The 13,645-nt window shown below is 43.6% G+C and overlaps 1 protein-coding gene across 2 annotated transcripts; it reads right to left on the bottom strand.

The window, feature by feature from the left end:
* Nucleotides 1-582: 582 nt before the first annotated feature.
* Nucleotides 583-13,560, bottom strand: oma1 (OMA1 zinc metallopeptidase). Of its 2 annotated transcripts, XM_069150586.1 has the most exons (8): nucleotides 12,838-13,560; nucleotides 10,258-10,486; nucleotides 9,870-10,043; nucleotides 9,668-9,775; nucleotides 6,840-6,968; nucleotides 6,589-6,663; nucleotides 5,735-5,884; nucleotides 583-3,207 (listed from the first exon to the last, which is right to left on the bottom strand). In XM_069150586.1, exons 1-8 carry the CDS (start codon nucleotides 13,203-13,205, stop codon nucleotides 2,860-2,862), a joined length of 1,581 nt encoding a protein of 526 aa, XP_069006687.1. In that variant the 5' UTR covers nucleotides 13,206-13,560; the 3' UTR covers nucleotides 583-2,859. The 2 variants fall into 2 exon arrangements, with proteins under 2 accessions (XP_069006687.1, XP_069006688.1); XM_069150587.1 differs by lacking the exon at nucleotides 583-3,207 and having other exon boundaries at nucleotides 5,737-5,874.
* Between the last annotated feature and the right edge of the window lie 85 nt (nucleotides 13,561-13,645).

Below are 13,645 nucleotides of genomic sequence, written 5' to 3'. Positions count from 1 at the left end.
GCTGATCTCATGGGCCCAGAGCGATGTGTGTGAACGCAGAGGAATCACAAGACTTTCCCATCCAGCACCCGAGCTACAACATGTTAAAATTTAAACATCTGATTTAAATGTAAATCACACCAAAAAGATTTGTCTCTTTTCACACTTGAAACACAATCTTTCCTTTTCTCCTGTCAGTCCCAATGGTTCCACTTTGTCTGCCTTCTATTTCTGTCCTTTCAATTTATCTGACTGCTGTCTCTTTGTTTTCCTTGATTAAGCCCTCTGTCGCAGTATTGTTTAGACTCCAGCAGTACGCTACAATTACTCAGCGCAGTGTGTGTATTGTACCACGCTCATTACCATTACCTCTGGGTGTGAGCATGTCATCTGTTGCCTGCTCATGTTCCAATTTCTCTCTGAGTGGTGAGGAAGCTGCATCCAGCTGCTTCAGTAAGTGTGCCCATGACAATGTGGCTAGGGAACAGGAAGTCTCCTTTACAATGAATAGGAGCCATGCATCCTAAAAGACCTGTTTAAAACACATACAACAGATATCACGAGTTGGATCTTATATTCGAAAAGCTTGAACTTGTAACAGTTGGCAAATGTTACGAAAGAGCTGCGGTGCGGCTGACTGTAGTCGCTTTCATTTGATTACAACTGGCTTAGTGTAATATTGTCTGAGATTTCCAAACTTTACATCTTTTTGAGAGGCCAGCAAGAACACTTCCCAGGAGCCTGGCATCAATAAGTACACATATACACATACGAACACTTCAAAAGAAAATTCATCTTTCATCCACTGTCTAATTGGCTGGTGTGACGATGAGAGGGTTTTGATGTTCTTATGCAATGTCACACAGGCTGCTCATTTCACACACATTTGATATCACACTGTGTTTCCATAATCCTCATTTATGTTGTTGATAAATACACCCCTTTGATCCATGTCAATTTATGGATCTTGCAGTCGAAAAGAAGCCAAAATACATATAACATTTTTTCCAGTTTTAAATTTCCCCAAAAATAATATTCCCTTGGCTTTTCACTGTACTGTTTTGCACAAAACCCAACACTGACCTCTTATTCTAATATAGACCACAGACTGTATATAAAAATGGATGTGGCCTCCAAGTTTGAAAGGTGAAGCCAATTGTGGAGCATTAAAGTGCAATACCACTGAGAGCCACTAGGTGCTGGCTCCAAAAAACCTTTGGTGCCAATAGTCTCTCATTCAAAAAGCATCAACTTCTCTCATGAAATACAAAGTCAATGGTCTGCACTCATATAGCACTTTATCAGTTCATCACATTATCAAAGAGCTTTACAGTTTGCCTCCCATTCACTTACTAACGGACACATTCACACCGATGGCGGCAGAGCTGCCATGCAAGGTGTTCGCCTGCCATCGGGAGAGAGTTGGGGTTCAGTGTCTTGCCCATGGACACTTTGGCATGTGGACAGGAGGACCCATAGATCGAACAAGCTGCTCTACCATCTGAGCTATAATCAATACATTATTTCCCCAAGTGGTCAAAATGCCATCTGCTAAATTCACTCGTCATGATCAGTGTTCTGGTGGTTCTTCCGAATATAATTCCATCATTAATTAGATATTAGGCATCAAAGACATGTATTGTAGGGGGCGTTTCTGGTTTGATTTACATGCCTAGGGTACAGTTAGGTTGCCAGCACAGGTGGGCGGGACATAGTGTCCTCGGGTTCTCAGTCTGATCCACCTCTCACTTTTCCCCAACTTGTCCAAATACGGTCACTTCTGGCTCCAAAAGTTGGTGACAGCCAAAGCGCCACACTGCTTGAGGCTTCAAAACAACAGTTCACAGACCAGTGGGCGGTGTCACAGTGGGTTGCCACTTGATACAAACCTACTCTGTCTGCAGTAAAACAAAGCTTCCACAGCGGGTGTTAGACTGTTCACTGTTGTTTTGAAAGCTGATTCAGGCTCAGCACCTAAAAAGCATGACACAAACAAAATCATTTATCTTAAATTACAATACAGCAGTACCATTTTGATTTCACAGTGTAACCAAGTGTACCATTTTACTTCAGCACACACAGAAAAGATTACCAAGATATGAACCATAACTGCCCTCCCCTCTCTATTGTGCGACTGCTCCCGCAGGCTGTTGCTGTAAATAAGAATGTTTTCTCGGTCAACTTGCCTTGTTAAATAAGATTTAAAAAAAATCCCATAAAAGATTTCTCAAAGCTTGACAGTTCATATTGGTATTCTTGTGCAGAGGGCTGTGTTTTAAAACCTGCAAACAACCCGGCATAAATTTACACCATTAAGTCCCTCAGGCTAGAAAATGCATAAAGTGGCGTGTGTGTGGCATGAGAATGCAGTAGTCATAATGAGAATGTAGATGTCCTCTGCCTGCCGTGGACGCAGCCTCCGACATGCACACATACTGTAAGTGCTTACTCTCATCTGTTGCCGTGTGTCAATGAATAATGCACATATTAATCGCATAATGTATGGAAGCTTTACTAATTAATTCAGCTTTTCCTCATTCAAGGTTATCTAATTAACGTGGCATCTTTGTAGTTGCTAGGCATGGATAACATTCTCCTGTTTATTTCTGCTGACATTTTACCCCAATTTTCTCCTGATTTATAAGGAGCCCAGACACTTCTTGTCACATTACCACCTCCAGCTTCACCCTCCATGGTGGTGGTACCCTGACTAACCAGTATGAGTCTCTGCCATGATGTTGGGTGGGAATGTAACCCTTTTACCAGCTGTACACCCGGAGACTCTGAAATTGAATAGGCCAGAGTGAAATGGCTTTTATCAGTAGTAAACAAAATCAGTCAAGTTTGTTGAAGGAAGTTTGTGAGCATATAACACCACAGTCAGCTGATGATGCTCTGTAATGCATGCTGGGATCCCTCCCCAGCAGCAGGAGCGGGGACAGGGGTTGCCACAACTGTTTCTGAAGCTCCAACTGGTAGAGGACCTTTGCTTAACTGATCCACATTTGAGGAAGGAGGAGGTTCAGTTTGGGGAAGCAGTGCTGCAGGCAGTCCTGTGGGGAGTGAGGTGGGTTTGTGGGGCAGGTGGGGTTTGCGTGCCCTCTCTGGCCCTCCTCCCCCCTGGTCCTTTGCATTTTCAAGCAACACACGGACGCTCTTGGAGAAGACGATACGAGGGTCGGTGGAGGGCAGGGCAGGGCAGACGCAGCTTTCCCTCAGCTCCAGAGCCTGGACAGAGACAACAAAGGACAAAAACTTCGAGTATATCTGCAGAAACTTTAACAAAATAAGTAAAACTGTACTCTAAATCCAAAACAAAATTAATTAACTTTAAAACACCCCCAAATCTTTATAATATATAATACTCCTAATAGCATTTTCCCAGGTAACACTTTTATTTCAGGCCATGTCACCTTTCATAGTTACACCTTGTTTTAATCGTTTCACCTTTCATGACAGTAGTGTTGTCATCACCCTCTCACCTTTTAGATAATCATACACCCCCTGCTTTTCTAGACCTTGTAAGCTCAACATGACAAAGTAATTCTGAATCAACCAACAAGAAGCTGCTGCTGTAAATAAACACAATACACAGACACTAACACACAATTTGATTTACTTAACTTGCCAAGGCTGCCAACGCTACCTACCTAGCTGGCTAACTAGTTTACCCTTGTAATACTCGACCCAAATTGAATTTGTGAATATTTGCGTCTAGCCACACTCCATTGAGGGTTGTTTCAAATCCCTATATCATAATAGGAGCAGACCTCGATTTTATTTTGAAACTATCGGAGCAGCCTTTAACCGATCGGCTTTGACCACCAGATAACAGACTTTCTGCACCGAAACGGACCAAGCTGTAAACAACAGATCCTCCCCCAACGTGAGCAGAGTGCAACATCAGGTCAGTAATTGATCGTTGCAGACTTTTTTTTTTTTTTAAATGTAGAGTCCAGCTTCATTTCCTCAATATTTGCCAGCATAGCTACAACTGTACGAACCGCCTCATCGAACTCGACCACCGCCGGCATTGTTGGAACAACATTTCAAAATAAACGCTTGACTTCAACATCATTGTACTTAGCCACTACCATATAGGCACTGATTGGTCGGTCCTTCAGACTGGCTGAGCAGACCTTAACGTAAACAGTTTCCAGACTACAATCACAGCAAAGGCTGAAGATGTGAGCAGCAGGTGGGTGGAGCCAGGCTATAACTGTCACAGTTGCTAAGATATACTACATCTGTGCAACCAACAGATCGACATTACCACGATAAAGTCATGCTGCTAGCTCGGCTAAAAATATTACCGAATGCTGCTTTGCTACAGGTTAAATAAACATAGCTGGTGGAAACTAACAACAGGCACTTCCCAGCAGTTTAATACATTCTCTATATATCTCTCTCTCTCTCTCACACACACACACACACACACACACACACACACACACACACACACACACACACACACACACACACACTCATTAATCTCATACATAGAATCACCTACAAGACTGAGCACATACATGCACTTGGTTTCCAACTCAACACGCTCTCCCTCTCATGCCACCAGTGGACTTAATGCGCTTTGCTTAAGGATGATGAGCGCACTCGTGGAGGTGGAGTGCCCCCAGAAGAGTCGGGTTAAGTAGCTGGAGGCCGCCACCCTTCGCAAGGTTAAAAACATCACATTATGCATCACTTTCACCTGACTGAGCTCAGCTGTTAACTGGCTCATCTGTACTCACCGTGCTGGATCGAACAGTTTGATGTGAGATACCGATGTGAGAAAGTTTTCTCACCTTGCGCGCGCGCGCGCACACACACACACACACACACACACACACACACACACACACACACACACACACACACACACACACACACAGCGGGCCGATTAATCCCCAAACAACAGTCTTCATCACTTGGCTGCCTGTGGCTTCAGCCTGGCCTCGACAACGACTGCTGCTAGAGGTCAATCTACCACACAGGGCTATGATGTGATGTGTGAGCAGATACAAAGAACCGGCACATAGTCAACGACACAGGCACCTGATGGACAATTAGTGGCGTACCCATCTGTTCGGCTTTTGTGCTCAGAGCACCTGACAGTGTACCAACAGTCCAACGAACACTCAAGGTTAAATTCACTGCTCGCTCTCGCTCTCTGCCTCGGACACAAACACACAAACGTAAATTGTGAGGACTGTGGATGCTGACACTTTTCACTGAAAACTGGTGTCTTAGCCGCACGTTGATTTCCTTCTAGCCTTAAGAAACCATTGATTGTCTCGCCACATTGCCAGCACAGTGTCGCGAGCCGGCTGAGATTGAGCTGCTAATGTGGGACGGTTTCCTTTCAGGACCTGAACTCAAACCCTGCCAGACATTTAGTGAAGCAGTCACCCTGGCCCTGGCGCAGCAAAATGTTTTTCCTGTCTTCCTAAAACCCTGCAACTTTTCCTCTCCTCCCCAAGTCTCTCCTTCCTCTCTGCCCTCCTCTCCGTGTCTGCAGGTGGGTATACATCTCTCCAGATGCTTCATTAGCTCCATTAAGACTCCTTCCAACAGCTCCTAAAGCTACCGTTTCTCCTAAACAACAGGAAGGTGCAGGGCTGTCTCCTCCTCACATAGGCATCAAGGATCTTTTTACTTAAATCTTTTACTCGAGACAAACACATGAATAAAGGCTGTGTTTACTTATATGATAAGCAGGGAATCAATCAAGGGGATAATTACTGCGTGTCTGTACCTGTGGTATGAGACGGTCCAGCTGAGTGAATCTGTTCCTGTGTGATGGGTGTGTGGACAGCCACTCAGGGAAAGTGGGCTCTCCTGTCAGTTGATCTCTGATTTCCATTTGCTGCCAGAATACAGGGCCTGCTCGCACATCTGCACACGCCTGGGTAGGGGACACACACACACACACACACACACACACACACACACACACACACACACACACACACCTCATAGAATCAGAAACATGCACTCAATGTGGCATCCCTCTGTCTTGTGCTGAGATAAAAAATTCTTACTGACGAATCACCTGACTGTATTTTAGTTTGACAACAGTGCCCCCTAGTGCCCAGCAGAGAGATTACAAGATGTGAGGGCAGCAACTACATTTCTATAACGTCAAAGTCTCTCGTGGCATTGATTAAACCCATTAAAAACTCATCACCGTTTATCAAAAGTACATATTTAGGAGTTTGTCAATGAAAAAATTCCCAAATGCCTTTAAGCAGCTTGGATGTACCACGAAAACGTTGTCTGTATTTTGTACGTGCGGATCTATAAATATGCAAATATTCCCTGCCTGTCTCTGCACCCAGCCCTCTGCCACTTTGCTACAGCTCAATAATATGGAAAATTTCATGTCTTTAAAATACTAATGATCCTATAAAGAGCAAAAAGGTTTTAAACTCAATTCCTTAATTGTTAAGCATGGCCTCTAAAAATCACCAAGGACTTCACTATCTTCATATTCTGTTAAAAAGGTAGAACTTTAGTCTTGTACTTTAACAAAGTTGGGGACATAAAAATGACACATATCCAGACTTTTTGTCCCTTGTATAAGTAAAGACAAATTGGTGCTCACTATACCTTCGCAGCCAACTGCAGTCCAACTTGATCTGCCTCAGCCTCCAGTTTGCGACTGTAGGGACGACTGAACATCAGCTAAGAGAGACAAAAAGAGATGATTCAGGTGTAGGTGTGTAGAAATTACAAGATTCCTGCACTCTTTTCTCACATAAACTCTCTTCTTTTTTAATTTCTTTCAAACAGTAAACTCACTGTGGCTTCAACAGCCCGTCCCTTCATATATGTTCATTTGATGAATAGTAATGCCTCACCTCTTTAAGCTTGTCCTGCACCCACTGTCCCAGCAGTGCCAGGCTGTCTCGAGGACACATGGCCCAGATGGCTGTCAGCAGAATAAGAGACAGGAGGTCCACGACATGAGACAGACTGGCCTGTTCTGCCTGGAGGGAGGTTAGTGAGAGGGGGGTGGGGGGTGGGTGAGGGGTGACAGAGGAGAAAAGGAAAGGAGAGGAACGTAATGGATCAAAGTACAAAAGGATGAGAACAGGATGAGGAGAGAAAAATAGAGGTAGAAAGTTTTAAAGGGGTGAATGAGGCAACTGGAACATATTGATTGTTCCCATTTTAGTGGAACGTTTACGCTGTAACAGATTTAGAGGTTTTAACAGGCAATCCAATAGAGCATACCTACTGGGTAATACCAAGCCCATCGATGCTCATTCCCTTCATCTAATTAAAATCTCCTTCAAGCATTTCCTCTGAGGACGTTTAAAGTCTTGAAATACCCGCAACTTTATTAGACACTTTTTAAAAAAGAAACAAGAAGAATGAGCTTTTATAGCCGGAGAAAAACAGCCATCTGTTCAGAATTAATAAAGCACGGCAGTGCCCGAGGTCGACGGGACTTTGGTCATCATAGCGCAGACAGGATTAGTGAGCGTTTGGAGGTGATTGTCAGTGAGTCTTTTATCAGCGGCTGATGCAACAACACTGCAACTGATGCCACATCAGCCAATGTTATACTTCTGAGACAGAGTAGGGGTGATGATGGTGAACAGTCAGGGCGTCTCAGCGCATTACACAGCATGTAATGCACCTACAGGAGGTCCACATGCATGTTTTACATCCTTGTGTAGTGGAGACCTGGAAGACTTCCAGCTGTAACTTCTACTCTGAGTGCTTGTAAATGACTACAGTTTGATCTTGAACATTATTTAGCTCTTTAAGTGTTTTCAGTGGCTCATCGTCATGCACAGCAAGGTCTGCTCCTGATCAGCTAAGCCTCTCGAATGTCAGCGTACTGTCTTTGTATGCTGCAGCACTTCAGACTGAGGAACAACTCTGTATGTGTGTGTCATCTAAAATGTTTGAACTATGCGTTGAATGAATAAATACACAAAATCTGGTACAATCAGGTATAATTTGTTTAGATGCAGGTGTAGCAGGTATCAGTTTGCCTATTGTGTAGCTGCACTCACAGAGATGGCCAGTTGTTACTGTGCTGTGAGGCAGCAGGAAAACAATTTCACCAAGTGGATTCTCAATGTGTAACAAGGTCACTGAGACATAAAGAGGAAAGTTTTGTAGGGAAAGCATACATGACGATAGAGCAAGACAAGCCTGCCTTTTTATTTTATTAGGTATTTTAGCCCTATTTGAACTTTTTTTGTACTTATTAGGGCCCGAGCACCGAAGATGCGAAAGCCCTATTGTTATTCGTAAAATTATTATTCTTGTTCCTTATTTTTCTCCGCAAAAAACTGCATTTTTGGCAGCTTTATCATATTCAAAAACTCATGAAAGTTGGTACACATCTCTTCCGGCGAAAAATGTTGTATTCGAGTGGAGTCGCGAGTGGGCGTGGCCAAACGGCTCGCTAGCGCCCCCTAAAGAGATGCCCCGGCGGCTACATTTACGTACATGCCCGAAATTTGGTGGACATGTGTATCACACCTAGACGTGCAAAAAAATTACATTACACCATTACGTCAACTCAACAGGAAGTCCACCATTTTGAATTTAGTTGCCATTTTTGGCAATTTATACATGTACTTTAACGAACTTCTCCTAGGGATTTTGTCGGACCGACTTGAAATTGAGTCAGTTCACTGTTAACATGTTTGGGATGAAAAGTTATCAAAATAATTTGTTTTCATCGATGCGTGTGCCCATGACGTGGCGGCCATTTTGAGCGTCTCGCCTTGAAACTACAAGTTGCTTTAAATCTTATTTACATGGACCGAACTTCTCCAAACATTACGGGTGTGATAACAGTCCTGCCCTGAAGACATCTTTATGGTCATATTTGCTCATAGTCATAGCGCCCCCTGGTGGCAACTGGAAATGAAATATTTCATACTTTCACATGCGTTGTCGACCTGGTTGATCACATGAACCTCAATTCAGGCAAGAATGGCCTTAACATGTTGATGATGATATATTTAGAAACCTGTGCATTATCGTCAAAGGGTGTTGCCATGGTGATGGGGCAAACTTTGATGTTTCGCCACAACAAAGGAAGTTGATGTTTAAGGTCAAAGGATTGTTGAAACCTCACAAAACACAGCACATATATCCAACGTGGTGAGACGATACATCTGATGTGTGTTTTGCGCATGGGCGTGGCCAAACAGCTCGCTAGCGCCCCCTAAACTGCAGCGCCCGCACCTAGTCTCACATTCATGCACCAAATTCGTTGGACAGGTGTATCACACCGGGATGTACAGAAAAGTGATAACTGATAACATTCCTGCCCTGAAGACACCTGTATGGTAATATTCGCTCATAGTTGTAGCTGGTGACAGGAAACGAGCCAAAAATTGCAACTTTAAGCGGGGATATGCGGTCCCTCGCACGCTGCACATCGGGGAGCCGGCAGCCCCGAGGGGCCGCATATCACTGCTTGCAGTTTTAATTTCCTGTTTGTAACAGTACATGTAGGTAATGTGGATTACTATTTTTTTTATGGAATAAACTGAAGCGGCTCACAAATTTCACGTATTTGGCTCGCCGCTTAAAGACTAAGTGAAACTGTGGGTCCTGAGGCTGGACCAGGTGAGAACCACTGAGAGGGGATATAATCAGGCGTAAGAACAATGCCACAACAGCAAACACAGTCTGCAGAGGGTTTTGTACTTACTGAGTGTCCCAATAAGGCATGAGCCATCTCATGTCCCAGGACAATAGTGAGCTGGTGAACATCTGCCACGGTGTCCAGCATCCCCGTAAACATGAACACTTTCCCGTTCTACACAAAGCAAAACAGTGTACAAATCAGAGCCACGTGTTGTTTACAGATCCTGTTTTCAGGTGTGAAAAAGGTTGACAATACTTTTCCTCACTGGCAGGACGAAAGCGTTGACGTTGGGACTTTGCACCACATGGGCGCTCCAGGTGACTTCAGACACTTGAGGGATGTCCTTGTTCCTTTGTGCCAGATGTTGCACCACCCGCTCCACCACCTGGTGACGAGGGTCACTGACTGGAACCAGCAGCTCCGCAAACTCCTCCATGTACTAAAACACAGCGGCAATGATAAATATTTAATAAAGGATTTCATTTCACTCTCATCACATAACATTATCTCCATCCATTTAACTATATAGCATCTTCCTTGTCATTAGTGTTTTCTTTGCCGGCTCTATGAATCCTGTTTAAAATGTGTGTAAAAAGGTTGTTTATAATTTTCCATTTATAACTCCCCGCCCCTCATCCTCTTCCTTCTCTCACCGCCTCTGAAGTCAGAGCTGCCAGCTCCATGTAGTTCTCCCTGCTGAACACCAGGAGGCGGGTCCGTCCTGTCACTGGGGACTCATCCAGGTGGGTTAGGAGGAGGAGGGCTACAATCACCATAGCAACGCCTGCCCCCGCTGCCAGATGCCAGCGACGCTGCCAGGCCCATTGGCGCATGAGCTCCCGGCGGTTGTCTGGTAGAGCCACCCACCACTTCCTGATACTCCTGTACACAGAGGGAGGCCACAAGGTCTGCTGTATCTATGTATGTAGCTCATACAGCCTCATGCAGTAAATATAAAGACATACACTCCCAGCAGTGCTGAATGCTCAAAAGAAAATAATCATCTAAAGCTCCTTTCATGTTGGGAAAATGAACGTGTTTGGTGTTAAAAAGTCAAAACATCAGCAACAGAAGTTTCAGCAGGAATACAGACAGAGATCAATGATCTGATTTTCAAAGAGGCCAGGCCATGAAAAAAGCACCAAAACATTCTAAAACATGCTCACAATGATTTACTATGCATAAAATGTCGAAGTAATTTTGTTTGAGCACTCAAGAGGCACTTAAATATTAAATTAAATAACTGAACCAAAACTTCAGTGAATGACTAAACAAAACAACTGTCTGCATTGAAGAGAGCTCCGTGAAGTTTTTACAATTCAGTTTTCTGATCCAAAATAAATCAAAGTATAGAGATAAGCCTCACTAATGGATGCACAATTTGGTACCCCAAGTTTGCCAAATGATAATTCAAACTAGTTAATTAAACATAAAACACATTTCGAAGGCCTTTTATTTGTAATTATTTAAATGATGTGATTAATATAGTTGCTGATGAAACAATTAGGAATGTGTTTGTTATTTAATTAAATAATATTGCACCAAAAAGTGATATGTGCATTTCTTAATTTGTATGCATTATATTAAAATAAATGTTAAGAATTTCCTTTCTTTTCTATTGGCACAACGTATAAATGTATTAAATAATATATTTTTTAACATTTACATGTTATACATGCTACTGCTGAAGAACTGTTTTGATGTCTTCCAGTCAGGCTTTTGACAGCAACCACAGTACTGAAACTGCTCTTGTTAAGGTTTTCAACGACATCCACTTAAACACAGACAGTGGCAGAATTTCAGTCTTAGTATTACTGGATCTCAGTGCTGCATTCGACACGGTCGACTACGACATACTACTAGACAGACTAGAAAACTGGGTGGGACTCTCTGGCACAGCACTAAACTGGTTTGAATCCTACTTGAAGGATCGAGAATACTTTGTGTCTGTAGCTAATTACACATCAGAGCGGACTAAAAGGACATGTGGTGTTCCCCAAGGTTCAATTCTGGGGCCTCTTCTGTTCAACATCTACATGCTTCCACTGGCTCAGATTATGAAAAGAAACAAAGTGTGTTATCATAATTATGCAGACGGCACACAAATCTACATAACTATATCCCCAGGGGACTATAATCCCATACAAGGGCTGGGTAAATGTATTGAACAAATCAACAACTGGATGTGCCAGAATTTTCTTCAATTAAACAAAGATAAAACAAAAGTCATTGTTTTTGGGGCCAAGGAAGAACAATTGAAAGTCAGCGCTCACCTTCAATCACTGATGTTAAAAACCACAAACCGAACCAGAAATCTTGATGTAGTTATGGATTCAGACCTCAATCTGAACAGCCATATCAAGACAATTACAAAATCAGCCGACTATCACCTGAAGAATATATCAAGGATCAGAGGACTTATGTCTCAACGGGATTTGGAAAAACTTGTCCACGCATTTATCTTCAGTAGACTCGACTACTGTAACGGTGTGTTTAAGGGTCTCTGTAAAAAGTCAATCAGACAGCTGCAGCTCGAGTCCTCACTAAGACTGGCTTCCTGCCCAACAAAGAATTGACTTTAAAATCCTGCTGTTGGTTTATAAAGCACTGAATGGTTTAGGGCCAAAATACATTTGTGATCTGCTGCAACCTTATGAACCCTCCCGGCCCCTCAGGTCGTCTGGGACGAGTCTCCTTTCTGTCCCCAGAGTCAGAACTAAACATGGAGAAGCAGCGTTGTTTTTCTGCTCCACATATCTGGAACAAACTCCCAGAAAGCTGCAGGTCTGCTGAGACTCTCAGCTGCTTCAAATCAAGATTGAAGACTTTTCTGTTTGCTGCCTTTAATTGAACCAGATTCAAGGATGTTGATCAATTTCCTGCATTTCTGCATTTTACTAATGTATGTTATTTCTTAAACTGCACTACAACTTTTATTCTATTTTTAGCTTGTTTAATGTTTTAATGACCGTTTTTAATGTTTCAATGTTCTTAATTGTTTTTAAATTTCCTTTTCTTTTGCCTGATGTTTTGATGCTTTTAATGGTTTTATGTGAAGCACTTTGAATTGCCTTGTTGTTGAAATGTGCTATACAAATAAACGTGCCAACTTGCCTTACTAGTTAGTTTTCATTGTGTATTTTATGTATGCTCCGATTTATCGATACTGATTAAGTACTAAAGTATCTAGAATACTTCATGATACCAGTGCAGAGCTCCGGTGGGTCTCCTACCTGCCCACTATAACAGCCAGAAGTTTCTGCAGAGGTTTGATCACCATCCAGATGAGGGGAACCGGCAGGGCCCTCAGACGGGCCGACGTGTGGAAGCGGTGTGCCCGCGGTGTCCGGACGGGACCGCCGGGCACCGGTGACGTGGTTTGAGAACGAACCTGGACACACGCCGTCCGCCCATTGCCGCAGAATAACAGAGGTGGTCCGGTCGGAGTAGCTCGCCGGCAGCCTTGTTTTCTCGTGTGACAGCTGAAGTGAGAGGACGCAGTGTTCGCAGGACGAGCCGCTTGTCTGCAGAAGGTTCGCGTCAGGTGTGAAGAAAAAGAAGGAAAGCGACTTCTCTTTAAAAGACCACAAAGTAAAGCCATTGTCGTCAAGCAGCTCGTACGCAGACTGACCGAACGCAAGTCAAGTCGACACAGATGTACGTCAGAGCGGCGGGAATGTTCACATCAAAGGAGAAATGACTGCTGAGGACGACGACGATACTTTGTAGCAACTTATTTCGTTTGATCTGAAGCAGTCCGAACTGTTCTCAGCTGTCAATGTCATCGCCAGCTATAATTAACCTTGGTTACCGCCGTCCAGCGGCGGCACGCTGAAATGTTTGCACCGGTCCGAGAGTCACTTTTACAAGACCATTACACGCGGAGCTACAATGTTTTATTACCCTGAAACGCGAAACGTCAAGTCTCTGACAGAAAGAACGGAACTTTGCGTGTTTAACAGTTTGACGCTCCTGCTTCCAAAATGATTCCCCCTAGAAACAAGTCAGTTACAAACGTTCCGGTCACGAATTTACCGTCCC

Source organism: Embiotoca jacksoni, unplaced genomic scaffold (genome assembly GCF_022577435.1).
Source record: "Embiotoca jacksoni isolate LCO1_2020_lvr unplaced genomic scaffold, fEmbJac1.0.p SCAF_16, whole genome shotgun sequence".
Taxonomy (NCBI): Eukaryota; Metazoa; Chordata; class Actinopteri; family Embiotocidae; genus Embiotoca; species Embiotoca jacksoni.
The sequence above is the reverse complement of the archived record's forward strand: the minus strand, read 5'-3'. Positions and strand labels throughout refer to the sequence as shown.